The sequence below is a fragment of the Chiroxiphia lanceolata genome, chromosome 2 (assembly GCF_009829145.1).
Source record: "Chiroxiphia lanceolata isolate bChiLan1 chromosome 2, bChiLan1.pri, whole genome shotgun sequence".
In the NCBI taxonomy this organism is placed as follows: Eukaryota; Metazoa; Chordata; class Aves; order Passeriformes; family Pipridae; genus Chiroxiphia; species Chiroxiphia lanceolata.
The window spans coordinates 117,768,407-117,783,013 of record NC_045638.1 but is presented as its reverse complement, the minus strand read 5'-3'; the positions used below and the strand labels follow the sequence as shown (position 1 = coordinate 117,783,013).

Here is a 14,607-nt window from a genome sequence, read left to right as displayed (position 1 = left end):
CAAGTTGTTTGATGCTGGGTGTTTAGTAGCAAAGCTCTTACGTATTAAAATGGCAAGTCTCTTCTGAGACACTAAAATATCTTGTGTTTTCTCTACAGTGTTCAAACTTTCAGGCTGTGATGCATCATTAAGAGCAGAGAAAAAAATCAGGTTAACCTGTTTTGAACTCAAACCATAGCAAAGTAGTTGTTCATAGTCGCTGGAAAGGTATTCTTTCAAACATTGGCAGAGCCAGGATTATAATTTTTTGGCATTTATACAGTAGTACAGAACAATAAAGAAATATAACTCAGGGCCTTGTTCAAAGGACTGGAGGTCACACCAATGGATCTGGTTTCTGTCAGCACTGCTGGTTCACTCTTTCCTTTGATAAATTGCTTCAGTTTCCCGTGTCACAGTTTGAGTGACTATAAAATGGGGCCACTGTCAGCCCGTATAGCTAACAAATTATTTTCAAGATTTTAATTCATCTTCGAGAATTTTAACTTACCTCGCTGAAACTTAATTCAGTGCACATTGTGTACAGTCCTGCTTACTGTGTGGTAGATGGAGAATTCTGGTTGCTGAGAAACCAGCCAGTTAAGGTGTGGATCAGAAGTTATACTGGATAACGATGCAGAGTTTGACATATGTAGAGTTTGAGCAAAATAAGCCGTGTACAGAAGAACTGGACTTGCCATCTTTTCGTGGAGTTACTTCAGAAACCCGTAAACTCTACCCTGAAAAATCAGGAGTGGTTTTGAAATGCACTGAGAGTGCAAGATAACATGTGCTCTGCATTGGGAACAGATGCTGGCTCCATTTCAGTTTTAAACTAGGGCATTCCAAATGTCACAGCAAGCCAGCGCTGAGGGACTTGGCCTTGGAAAGAGCCAGCTTGATATAAATGAGTGTTCATTTGATAAATGGGATCTATTACTGAATAAGGGTTGTCTTTTAGCATCTCATACCACGGCGGTGCTGCTTCGGATCAAAGTGTGGTTGTGTTTCTGTAGAGCACAAATGTACTTTAAAGCTAAACCTTCATGGTGAAATGATCTTCAGTGGGAAATTCTGGAGCACAGTTTTAAATTTAAGAAGGTTTTACGTGCTCAAAGCATTTAACTTCTCTGCTGTCATCGGTTCTGAAGCAGCTTTGACTCAGAGTTGCTTACAAAAGGAAGGCATGTGCACCTCTGCCAAAATAGCCACGTAGAAAGCACCTGATCAGCGACTCCTGAACTGAGGATTGTGACCTAAATGGTGCCATGAGGATGGTGAGCCGGGAATACAAGGGACATTGGGGTATTTTGGTGTTGCTCCCTGAAGCGAGATTAGAGCTGTGAATGCTTCCAAACAACCAAGTTAGGTAATTCTCCAGATGGGAGCAGCAAGGCAGCCTTTGGTTTGACCTTGTGTGTGCAGGTTTTATTTCTCTGTAGAAATAAAGTTACAAGGAAGCAGCTGCAGTTTCTCTTTTGCCCGCTTTAAATTCATATTATGAATGACTCAAGGTGGTGCTTCTTTCACAAATAGAACATGGCCTTGGAAATGCTCCTCTAGTCTCTAGATCAATATATACTAAAAAAAAAATTACTGATCACTGTATTGAGGGTTTCACTGTACCTTGAGGCTTCAGCAGTGCATAATGTTTGGTGAAAATGGGTAGATGGATAAAAACTGAAAGTATTATTGATCGTTCTGCTGAGAGTGGTACTGGACCTTGAGGCTTCAGCTGGTGCACAATGTCTCGTGAAAATGGGTGGGTGGGGCATTAGCTTGATAGCTTTCCAAATTTCAGCTTTGTAAACACTTCACAGGGGGCTCATCATTGCCATTTGAAATTTAAGAGGGTTTTTGTTTGTTTGTTTTATCAGATTCTCGTCCATAGCTTTACCTGAGCAGCTTCAGAGCAAACCCCATGTGTGCTCCACTGCCCAGTGAGATAATCTTGGTGATGACACCTTGATGGCTTGATCCCTGTCTTAGACAGGCCCTGTTTGAATATAGGAAACGATATATTGAAGCACCCTCACAGAAATAAATGATTCTGTTTCTAGTGGCAGTTCTTAGTTAAGGGGACAAAGAAATAGTTTCTGGCTCTCACGAGAGCCTGCACACAGTATTGGGTGGTGAAAAACCAAAACATGACACAGGTCTTGATGCTGATTTTGAAAGAAAAAAAGTACTCTCTGGGGTTCTGTCAAAGACTGGGGTCTCCTCCATCATCGTAGCTGAAGGGGAGCCAGGAGGGCTCAGGGATTAATGGGAATGAGAGTTAAGGATTGTGAAGATTCTTGTCACCTGTGAGAGCAGAGTCCTTGGCAGTCCTTTGACTGTTAGAACATCCAACAATAACAGTTGTGATGCACCTGAAGAATAAAACAAAACAACCCAAAAAATATTGGGTTTTTATTTTTTATTTTTTTTACTGCCATAAAAATGGGTCAGTGACAAAAATAATCAAGTAAAAAGTACTCTAGTACTTATTGCTGGGCTTTGTTAGCAAACCAGTGAACCTGTGGAAGTCATTGCTGAAGTACAAGGAACACAGATTCGCTGCTTTAACTCAGCTTTTAACAACAGAGGCAATATTTTCTTCAGGTCAGTTTATTAGAGTAGTTCAATTTTTTCTTTCAGAAAAAAACCCACAGCTTAGAATCCGGTGGTTCTAGTTTTAAGTGATAAGACAAATTAGAAACAATCCATTCCGTTGTCTTATAGTGTTTAGTACTTAATCAAATAGGTTTTTGGAGGCAGAACATTTTAACTGTTTTCTCCCTTGCTCCCTCTTTACTTTAGGGAATAATGAAACTATAAGTGTTGTAGTTTTGCTTGTATTTAATTCCTTCTTCGAATGAGTATTTAGATAGATAGTGATCAAATGATAAAAAACTAATCACATATATAACAAATAACATATGCTAGCATGTGCAATCCCAACACATGTTTTTAGTGTTTTTAAAATGGGCAAGTGTTAAATATGTGAGACACCTTATGTCTGCACCTCAAGTTAAACATTTACTGAAACTTGTAGAGGTACAGTGGTCTTATTAAGACCAAAAAATCCTAATCTAACAGCAAGAGCAAGTCAGTTCGTGTATAATTTTATCAACAGACTTCTCTAAGGAAATAAAAATTGCAATTGAAGATGGGATTGGAACCCAGCTACTGCTTCTTACTTGCTGGTTTAAGTGGTTTGGATTAAGACTAGAGCACACAGTAAGGAGAGAAAAGTCTGTTGCTCTGCTTGTTTTTAAAAATTAATTAGTGATCCTTCAGTGTGTGCATCCAGAGCATTCTGAGCAAGCACACCTCACATCCAGATCTGTTATATGCAGTGCCCAAGAATCACCCACTGCTGTCAAACTTTTTTGTTCTGCAACTGGAAGTGTGATGGGACTGGCAAACACTGGATTTTTGTGTTGGCCTGTGGAGTATACCTTTCTTAATGAAGTTATGCTTCTGGGGGTCATGTCTTACTGCATTTTGCATTACAGTAGCAGCCCAGCAGCAAATTGTTGGGTTTCTGTCATACAGAGTGAGATACAAGGGTGCAGCAGGTGATATTTCCCACCTCTGTATTCACACTTACTTACAAACAAGTGAAATCAAATTAGCCCGAAAACAGAAATCTTCATTGAAAATACAGAAATCATTCTGTGATTTGTAAAAATAATAGGATTTAACTGAAAGGTGCAAAACCCCGACCGTTAAGAACCTACGGTCAAATTTGTTCCTGCAGGGGAAAAAAAAATGGATAAAGAAAGAATAGTGAACTAGAATCACAGAATGGTTTGGATTGGAAGGGACTTTAGAGATAATCTAATTCCAAGCTCCCTGCCATGGGCAGGGACACCTTCCACTAGCCCAGGTTGCTCCAAGCCCCATCCAACCTGGCCTGGAACATTCCCAGGGATGGGGCAGCCACAGCTTCTCTGGGCAACCTGGGCCTGGGCCTCCCCACCCTGACAGCCAAGAATTTCTTCCTAATATCTAGTCTAAACCTGTTCTCTTTCAGTTTAAAGCCATTCCCCCTTGTCCTGTCGCTACATGCCCTTGTAGTTCTTTTCCTGATTCTGTTCTTTCTTCAAAGGAAGGTCAGTTTTGAGTGAATTCCATAGTTTCATGTTTGAAAACAATGCAGCCCAGCATAGGTCTGTAATCTGATATTCTTACCTGGAATTTTGTTCTGAGAGTTGTACAAACACAGGGGGAAAAAACCTGATGATCCTTGAGCTTAAATGCTTTTAGGATTGAAGTAAAAATATCAGGTTCATCAGTATTTGTCTTTTCTGAAAGTGCTTTCAAGGGAGTATTAGGTTCATTATAACCTGCTTTCGTAGAATTGGGTCACTCTGAATTAAATGAAAGCTGTGTGCTTAAACATCTAGTTCAGGAAAAGACCACATTTTTGTCAATATACTTTATTTTTCCCTCTTCATGTCTTTTGTACAGTGGTGCTTTTAAGTGCAGTGGTAAATCAGTTTGTATATGGGGAATAAGGACATAAATTTCTGGGGGCCTTGCCTTATTAAATACTCATTTATAGATTCCTTGTTTCCCCTTCATTTCTTCCTCTCACATCACCTTTCCAAAAGTTTCCACTGTATTTTATCCCTTAAATATATGGGAATGTTACTGGTCTGAAATATTACTTTTCCAAATGCAACATTAATAACAAAATTGAAGCTGGGTTTTCTCTAGTTGAAGAGGAGATGTAGATTTGTAGGCAATGTTTGGAAGATCACTTTTCAGTTCTTTACTGAAATAACAATACCATATGAATTGTTTCAAGATTTACATTTATATTCTAGTTGTTTATTTTTAGGTTTTTAGCTGTGAGTGCTCATTAGCAGGGTCTTAACTACTTCTTCAGTGTTACTGTTTTTAAAAAGTAATTAATTGGTGTTTTTTCTTTACAGGGAGAAGAGAATTTATCCAAAGATTAAAACTTGAAGCAACCTTGAATGTGCATGATGGATGTGTAAGTCACCTGTCGCTTTTTTCTTTGTTGAAAGAGGTTAAATTTTGATTTTGTTGCCATGGTAATAGTTCCTTAACTTAAAAATGCAAATACTATGCATTAAAGCTGAGCAGGACAACTCTGTTTGCTGAGACCTACATCTGAATTCTCTAGGTATTTGTTTCTTAAACATCTGACACTTTATCTTTGAACCAAAGTATCTGATCCTTGTCTGTGTCTAGTGCTGAATGAATTAATATCCAGTGCCAGTAAAACACATTCGTGCCTTTTCAGTTAGGACTCATGCTAAAAGGTATTTTTAGCAGTTTCTTGCTCTGTTGATATATTTTGTATTAGTGTTTTGAGTGATTTATCCTCCAAGTCTAAAAAGCAAATGATCAAGTGCTACATGCTTAGTTAAAGAGATAATGAAAACAAAACCAAGCCTCCCCTGAAAGGCAATACCATAACTCGAAATATTGTTTATTTGAGTACTTAATTATTGAAAGTGGTCCAAATATTTTAAATCATATTCTTTTAAATAAAAGGTTTCACTTAAACTAGGTAGAGGGCAAAGAGGTTGCCATGTTACCTTCGATGAATAGAGCAGAAATTCATGACTCTCTTTGTCATACAAGATATATGAAAAGTGAAAGTATGCTATAAAAAAGAATATGAAAATTTAAGTGTAACTTTCATACTTTACCGTCTTTATTTCTAAAGCTGTTCAAATGTAAGGATTATTTTAGCTTGAGTTGCTTACACCTATAGTTTTAAATTAAGGAGTGTTATAATTGCTAACTGACACGGGAGTAGTTTTAAAGAAAAAGTGTTGTTAACATCCAACCTTCTTGAGATCAGAAGGATGATTTGGATGTGCCTATATTTTTGAGAGACTGGAGAGACTGGGGAAAGCAAGGATTGGGATTGATGTGCATAAAATATCAGCTACTTCTCCTGTACTGGCTACCACTGAAAGTTCAATGTTCTGGTACAGATGGTGTTGACGTAATGAAACAAATGCATTGATTTCTCTTTTTTTTTTTTTTTTTCTTTCAAGAAATGTTATAAGAATGATGTAAGGTCTCTTCCAACCCAAACCATCCTAGGAATCTATATGTGGAAAGTTATATATCATTTTTTTATATTCAAGATTGTAACAGTGATTTTTTTTTTACTTTACAGTTTCTCTTGTAATTTTTCTTCTCCTCAAATAGTTAAGATGAAATTTTTCAAGTTTCTTTTCCTGAAATTGATTGGGTTTTTTTATTTTTTTTTTCTTAGTTGTCTTGTAAAAATAGTATTTTTTTCCTCTAAAACAGAGGACAGGAAAATAGTGTTGCTTCACGACATGTTAAAATGGAGTGACTGACCTCTATTTTAATTTACATCTGTTTCATGTAATGGAAATTGCAGATTTGGTGTTGGCTATTTGGTGTTTCTTGGACCTATCTAGTGGATATGTATTTGAAAGCTACTTTTGATTTGATTGTGCTAGCTTTTAAAAAATGCTTTAACATGTGGCTTAACTTAATTGTTTCCACGGGAGGACAATGTTTTAGTTGCGAATTTACAGCATCATGTGCAGGTGTTTAAAATATTGCTGTGGTTTGAAAAAAATGTCTCTAGAAGTTGAATTTGCTCAGAACTCTCCACCTTTAAAGAATGGGGCATTGGGAGTTCTGATGTCCTTTGCTGTGTGGTCTTTTGTGAGGAATAATCTTGTATGGCCAACAACCACTCAGTGTAATTTCTTACTATTTGCTTTAAAAACATCTGTGAAATAAAAGTCAATGATATTACAATGCTGTTACTGATTAAAGTCGTTTTACAATCAGTGGTAATTAGGGTCTTTTGTTTTTTAATTTCCCACAACTGCTGAGTCAGTATGCATTTCAAATGTGGGGAACAAATGCTATATTGTCTTATTAAGGGTGTTCCTGGATTTGGGTTTTTTGGGGTGGTTGGGGTTTTTATGAGGATTGGATGGCAGGGGTTTGTGGGTTGCTTTTGGTTGCTCTTTGATTGTTTGGATGGGGTTTTTTAGGAACTTTTGCATTGTTCTGTTGAATAAGTTGTGACATATTTTCTGTATAAAGCACGCTGTGTAATTGGACGAGGTGGGCAACTTACTTAAGGCAAGGAATTTTTTTACTAATTGAGGATAAAAATAAAGCCCAGATTCCTACCTGCCATTTGGTCTCTGTTACACAAAAGAGAGATCTGATGGGAAATACAACAGTATGGTCACACTCAGGTGGGGATATCTGTGAAGAAGGGACTAGTTGTTGGAATTACTTCAAGTATACTTGCTCTTGTAGCACTAATATTACCACAGCACCTTCTTGTTTGAGGTGTATTTTCATCTCAGAGTTTAGGTACCATTATCTTTGAAAGAGTCCCATTTTCCACTTGGTTTGAAGTCACATTTCCTAACAGCAGTATGTGAGGTAATTGAATTACTCTACTGATGTCTGCTTGTAACCTTACCATCCTTCCAGGGCATGATTTCCCTCTTTCAACAAGATTCACATTGTCAAATTCAGTGAGGTCATATGTGTGCCAGAAGTTGCCATTTTCTAAGCTCTAAAGGGAGCTTAAGATGATGAGGAAATGTATGGAGTTACATGAGCTGTTTTCTTCATGAAGTAATTAAATCCAAAGGAGAGACATTAAAAGCCAATCAATTTGGACCAGCAACAATGAAGCCTGAGGAAAGCAGAGGATAAAGCAACTCTAAACCATATTGAGTTGTATTTAAAATAGGGCTTATTTTCTTCCCGTTTTGGCCCTTTGAAAGCTGAGGAAGGTAGAGATGCAGAATATAGATGGAGCCTCTGACATGAGCAAATAGCACATTTTTGAAGTAAAGAGGATTACCTGGAAGAAAAATTTCTCATCTCTTTGTTCAGACATTTAGATCAGTAGCAAACAAGCATCCTTTGTGGCACACATCTCCTTCAGGATGGCACTTGGGAGCAAGTCATTTTTAGATGTAGTCCTCAAAGCAATGCTTGAATTAGTACAGGAAGTCTGTGTATTGTTAGAATGTGCAGTTTTTACCTCGTCCTCCACAGATGAAAAGCACTGCCTTTTCCACCCCTTTCCTTGCTTGGGAGGTCTTCCTGGTGTTCTGAATATCTACAGTCATTTTTGTTTCCTTTCCTCTGTTTCTTGTATTCTGTTAATTCATCCTGTTCACAAAAGAGTTGATTCTCCTGTCACTTGGCATAGAAGTGAGGACTTTGCTTTTTCAGTTTTTTAAGATTGGCTGCACTGCCTCCTGCATTGTCTTTGATAGTAAATTTATATTTGATTAATTGACTAATGAATCAAAAGTGCCCAGTGCAAGGCTAGATGAGTGACAAATTAAATTAGATACAATTAATAACGTGGAACACTTCATAGAAAAAAGCTAATTACACACACTTTGACTTTTCTTACCTTGTTAGTAACTGTCTGCCATTTGTGATTAATATATCCTTTCTTTTGGCTCTAACACCTTTTCCCAAGAATTCCAAACCCTCGGTGGAGTTACTGTTACATTATGCTTTTAGTTGGGTGTTAAGTGGCTGTGAAGGCAGCACATATGTAGCTTTTCTACACAATTTTGAAACACAAACCAATTTTGTAGCTAGTCCTCATTTTAGAGGATATTTTAAAAATGGGTTTGCTACCAGTGGAATGAGATGAGAACTTTTATTTATCTGCTTTTATTGAGCATCTCTTTTCAGTGATCCGTGTGCCATTTTATTTGGGTTATTCAGAGCTGGTCAATAGGTTGTACTGAGCACTGCATGTGTTGACTGATCACTTATTGGAAAGCCAGTGTTGTCTGGAAAAAAAGATCAAGCTTATCCCACTGAGAGCCTTTGTTATTTTTTGGCTTATTTATGGCCAGCAATGTCGAGAAGGCGATTGGGTACAGAATAAAAAGCCTGTTTAGTTATAGGCCTCTAGTACACATCTGGTTGTGTCATCTCACTTCAAGATTTTTTTTGAACCAACTTTGGCCTGGGTGGAGTGTGTTGAAATTGCTCCACTGAGGCAATCAGTGCAAAGAAATTGGAATTTAAAAGGAGAATGCTTGATGTCTTGAGTAGGCTTGTGATGCTACAATTTATATAATCTTGTCTCCCCTTTGCATCTTCGATGCTTTCTCTGCTTTCCTGTCCTTCTGATTTTGATTTTGTACATAAATATACACATCCACCCCCTCAATTTGTTTAATTCCTTTGCTAACTCTTCTTTCTCACATCGTGCTTTTAATTCTTTTTGGTAGCTTCCTCGTTTTTTTTTCAGTATTTTGTTCTTGTTTCTATTCCTGTATTCCTATATTAGCATTTTGGTTTCTTTAGGGCAATGATAACATTTTTCTGCCTGGAGGGAAATGTAGATGAAAACAAACATTCTTGGGGTTTGTGCTTGCTCTAGCTGTAGTAGTGTGCTATGTTTGACAACATTTTCAGAGCACAGCCGCTGTCAGGACAGGTTATTTCAATGGCAGATGGTTCTGGGGGCTGGTTGAATGAGTGGTTCTTGGTGATTGACAGCCAGAGTTATAAGATCACAAAAGTGGCCATGCAAGGTCACACCAATGCTCAGCTGAGCCCAATAACTTGGCCCTGAGAGTGGCCAGTACATATTTTTGAAGAAAGCTGAGACAGGGGAAGCAGACAGTGCTTGATGGGTATTTTAGAGAACACATCAGACTTTCATGGATAGATGGAAGTAAAGACAGTGCATGCTTGTTTCTGATCATTTTTCATTTTTCTTTGATAAATATGTATATTCTTCCACTTCTGACGTTCAGAACGTTCCATGACAATGATTTCCAGTTTCATTAAAATGCCAAGTGTGTCATGTGATGGTTTCATTTAAGGCCTTCCATTCCTATACTGTAAAGATCCACAGAAAATTATTTCTTACTTTTTCCCTGTCGGTCAGGATTTCATAAGCATCAGGGTAGTACAAATTATTTGGTTCTTGCAATAAAAAATTATTAGATAACTCTTTGTAGTAATTTCTCTTTTTGAATGGGCACTAAATAGAAAAGGGGAATATGGGAGCAGGATATGAACCAAAACTGGATAGTGTGGAAGACATGGAATTGCCGTGCCTGGATGTGTACTCTGACAGAATGGTGTTTGCTTTTGTGTGCATTTCCTAATGAGTCCCAACAATATTTAACTGCTGCTGAGCACTGAGCTCACTCTGGCACAGGCATGTTTGTTATAAAGTTCCTAGACTTGAGTGTATCAAGGTGTTCTCCATATGATCCACCTGAAACAGCTAACTCTGGTTGTGCAACTAACCCCAGCTAAGCTTGCAATTAAAGCAGTAACTAAAATGGGTGCATTTATTTTAAACAAAAATTGGTTTTGTTTTTTGGGGGGCTCAGAATGAAATACTTGAATTTAAAAAAAAACAAAAACAAACAAGAGCAAAACCAAAAAGAAAAGGATTTAGAACAAAGTTCTTTTTTACTGATTTTATAATCCATTCTGATTCATCATACTAAGGCAGTTGTTCTGCCAACAGAATATAGCCAGCAGAAAATGATGATGGCTGCAGTTTGGCACTTGAAGGTATTTTAGAGGCTACTTGAAATAATAATGGTCATGCATGCAGTCCTTGGTGCTTGTGCATGAGCCTGTTGCTTGGAGGATACTTTTTGAGCTTCCTGGATGTTTAGTGCTTTCACAGCTTTATTTCACTGACACCTTATAAAACACAGGCTTGTGAAAAGGAGAATTGATAAGGAAATATATTGTAAAGCTCTTCCAATAAGATTCTGTACCTCCCTGTAGGATTCTTCTTTCCCAGCATACTCTTACTTTTCAAAGGGGATCTGGGATGGATTCTGCTTTTCCCTGAGAAAGTGTGGTCAGTGAAAAGTGCACAAAGCAATGGATGGTCAGAATTTGGATATGGTGAAGCCGCAATAAAGATTGTGATGCCCTCCAGATCAAATTTGGAGAACTCTATGGAGTAGATTTGGTACATTAAAGCACATGAATATGTAAAATTGTGGCTGCTGAGGCCCTTGTGGGAAGGCTTAATTTACCTGATGAACTCTTGAGCAGAGAGAGTAATTGAGATGCCATAGGTGAAGCAGGTGATTCCCTTATCAATTTATTTTAAAACCACAGATTTTATTTTTTTTATTTTTTTTTTTTTTATTTTTTTTTGTGCTAGCTACTTAGAAATTACATCATTTCAATTGAATTTCTTAACTCCTATTTCTGTAGTGTTGGGTGAATATAGATGTTTTAATACAGGGAAAATTGAATTGCTCTAAGCCTAAACAAGTTTTTTTTTAATTCATGCAGGTGAATACAATTTGTTGGAATGATACAGGAGAATATATTTTATCTGGCTCAGATGACACCAACCTGGTAATTAGCAATCCCTACAGCAGAAAGGTAGGTTTGTTTCTGGATACTTGCTAATTTTAAAATAAGATGTAAGTTATTATTTTTCAACATATTAAAGTTCTTTTTCAATCTGTTAGTTTTCAGATATTAATTATCATCTGACAGAGATAATATCATGCACTTCACAGCGTTTATAAATGGGAATAAAACCCCACAGTGCTTTAAAACCTTAGGATTCTAATCCCTTGCGACATAGGTATTATCCCATTTTACGGTGCGTGGTCTGGCACAAAAGGAACATGGTCTCACAGCAGATTAGTGTCAGGACTAGAAATAGGATTCAGTAATTCCTGTGAAATCTTATCGTCAGATAAATTGTTTTCCTTTCACTTTCGGTTTAAAATATTGCCCTGGCCTTTGCTCTGTGTCATGCACTGAGTTGGTGTGGTTGAGGCGTTAATCTTGATTCAGATGGTTCACTCCCACTTGAAATTACGTGGCCTTGTGTGTACCTGTGTGTGGATGCAGCAGAATTTGTGCTGATCCAAGGGAAGCAGGTTTGTGAAGCAGAAGGTGCTGTAGAGGTCTCTGCCTTTCCACTCCTGCACTCACGGGGGTTACGATGCAGTTGGATGGTTTCCAGAAATGCCAGCTGGCATCCATCAGGTAGTAGCAGTGTCCCACACTTTGCTCTTTAAGGAACTGCTGTGGTTTGATGGAACAGATGCTCTGAACTCTCTGTCCTCTCTCCCATGCTCGCTCAGAGGCTGAGAACTAAACCCTGAAGACGTGATAAAAAAATTAAATGTGGTGAGAGAGTCAAAATGTGTGGCTGTGATGGTGGAAGAGAGTTTGAGTAGAAGGTTTTTTGCTTTCCTGAAGAGTTTTGGAGGGAAAATTATAGTGATTTGGAGAATTGCCTGTGCCTATAGATAAGGCCATTTTCCTCACTTCCCCAAATAAATCCATAGCTTTCAAACTTCATCTCTTCCTTGCAACTCTTGGTGTCAGTCTGACAGAGTTCAGATCAGTGTCATTAGACTCAGATTTCTCTTGGCCTGGGAGTTCAGCTGAAGAAGAAAAGGTGTCTAAGACAGCTATGAGGCAGATGATGGATATATTCCAAAGTGAGTGTTGTTGGAGAGATTTGCAGACTAAGAATTTTTCTTGCAAGTAAAGGATGTTCAATATTATTTATTGTTCAGGGTTTATTTTAATATCTCAGTATCAGATGGTTGCGACATTATTATCCTATTCTATAATTATTGCATTAAAATATCGTATTGTTTTAATAGATGCAGCAATTTAAGCTTTATGCTTTCATGGGACAGTTTTGGGGTTTTTTTCTCCATTGTGTACTGCTGCTGTACTTAAGCCTAATGAAGAATATAGGAGATGTCTTGTTTCCTTATTTTTTACAGTTAGCTGAGTTATTTATTTTACATAACTGCAGAGGAGGAGATAGGTTTTTTTTAATTACTATTATTTTTTTCCCCTCAATACATGCAAATGCAATTATAAAACAGCAGGTACTAGCAAGAAGACTTAATAATCAGTTTTGTTCCTGAAATATCTAGACATGGTGTTTTTAATGACTGTTAGAGCTGTGTTAGCTGATTTTCTCTGGCTAGAATAACAGAATCAATACAGGAAAAGGGAGCAAATTGGTATTGGTATCAGAACTGTACTGTAATCTGTCATCTTGGCAAATACCCTTATCACCATATTTTCTGTTATGAACTAGCTAGAGCAGCAAAAATAGACTTCTCCCACCAATGTAGTGTCCTGTGTTACAAAAATATCTAATTTAATAAGGAAGCATTTCACAGAATGGGTGAGGCTGGAAGGGACCACGGTGAGTCACCTGGTCCCACCTCCCTGCTCCAGCAGGGTCATCCTTGTTCTGAGTTGCTCTGATACAGAGTTCCTAATTTGGTTTTTAAATGTTTTCAGTAAAATGCAGAGATCTGAACGAACCTTTATTTCTCGAAATAAAATGAATGGGTTATATTTCCTGAGTTTGATAATTATTTTTTTATTTTTAACACTAAGCCATGTGTACCATTCAGAACATGCAGATACACTGTTAATCTTTCTTTGTGTGAATTATTTAAAAGGTGGGAAATAGCACTTCTGAAATGTTAGGCATGAGCTATTACTAACAGAACAACTTCATTTGCATAATGTTTTCTTTGATTAAGTTAATTGAGTGGAAATTTGGAAGTAATTTTCATACTGTAAACAACTTGGGAAGTATTTTTTCCTAATAGAAGTGGTGGAAAATGCAGTTTGGTTTAAGTGCTGCAGCTGGGGGAAATAAGGTAAGAATAGAATGTTCACTAGTGCACAGGAAAGCACATGGAGGGTTTTTACAGTTTTGATAGTCTAATAAGAAGTATGTTAGGAAGTATAAAGGGTCACCACAAAGTGTTTAAAATCAGCTGTGATGGTGAAGTAAATCATGTGCTTCTCTGCTTGTACTGTAGATGAAAGACATTCACTGAGACCAAGTCTTGGTTATCGCCCTTTAATCATGTTCTTAAATGTTTATTTATTTATGGCTGGTTTCAAAACATCCTTCCCCGTAAACTTCGGTTCTTCTTTTTAGAGTGAGTTTATTTTATGAGTAACATCAATTTTTAAAGGCTATAAAGTTGGCTTGGATTACAATGCTTTATTCTTCTTGACCTACAATATTCCAGGTCCTCTAAATCTCTGCTCATGTCCTGTTGGCTGCACCATCACCCTGGACTAATGTTTCACTTCGAGAAACCCGATGTGATGTGTAACAAGCACTGTAAAAACAAAAGGTGGCACTTGCATTCCAGTCCTTTTATTTTGCAGACAGCTTCGTGCAAAGTGCCTAAGTGAATGTCTCTTGTGGAACCACTTTGTTCTCGGAAGAAATTCAGTGTAAAAACAGTTTCTCTGCTCTGTTGCCAGGTCACTGGCAGCCTGTGCATAACTCACGTTTCAAAGTACCACGCTCTGTGTTATTGTCCCACTCTTTATTTGCTCAGAAACATCAGCCTGGTACAACCTTCCTTTTTTTTCCTTCCTCCCTCAGGTTTTAACGACGATTCGCTCAGGACACAGGGCCAATATTTTCAGCGCCAAGTTCTTGCCGTGCACCAACGACAAACAGATTGTATCCTGCTCTGGAGATGGAGTCATTTTTTACACCAATGTTGAACAAGATGCAGAGACCAACAGGCAATGCCAGTACACCTGCCACTATGGAACCACCTATGAGGTACCTCACACGAGTATATGATCATTTAAGAT

The 14,607-nt window shown here is 37.8% G+C and overlaps 1 protein-coding gene across 7 annotated transcripts in view; it reads left to right on the top strand.

Moving 5' to 3' along the window:
* DCAF6 (DDB1 and CUL4 associated factor 6) overlaps nucleotides 1-14,607 on the top strand; it is an 81,479-nt gene that overhangs the window by 10,478 nt on the left and 56,394 nt on the right. For all 7 annotated transcript variants that reach the window (XM_032680366.1, XM_032680364.1, XM_032680362.1 and 4 more), the window contains exons 2-4: nucleotides 4,905-4,966; nucleotides 11,278-11,370; nucleotides 14,390-14,575. In XM_032680366.1, the coding sequence (XP_032536257.1) occupies nucleotides 4,905-4,966; nucleotides 11,278-11,370; nucleotides 14,390-14,575 (341 nt within the window). The remainder of the gene's footprint in view (nucleotides 1-4,904; nucleotides 4,967-11,277; nucleotides 11,371-14,389; nucleotides 14,576-14,607) is intronic.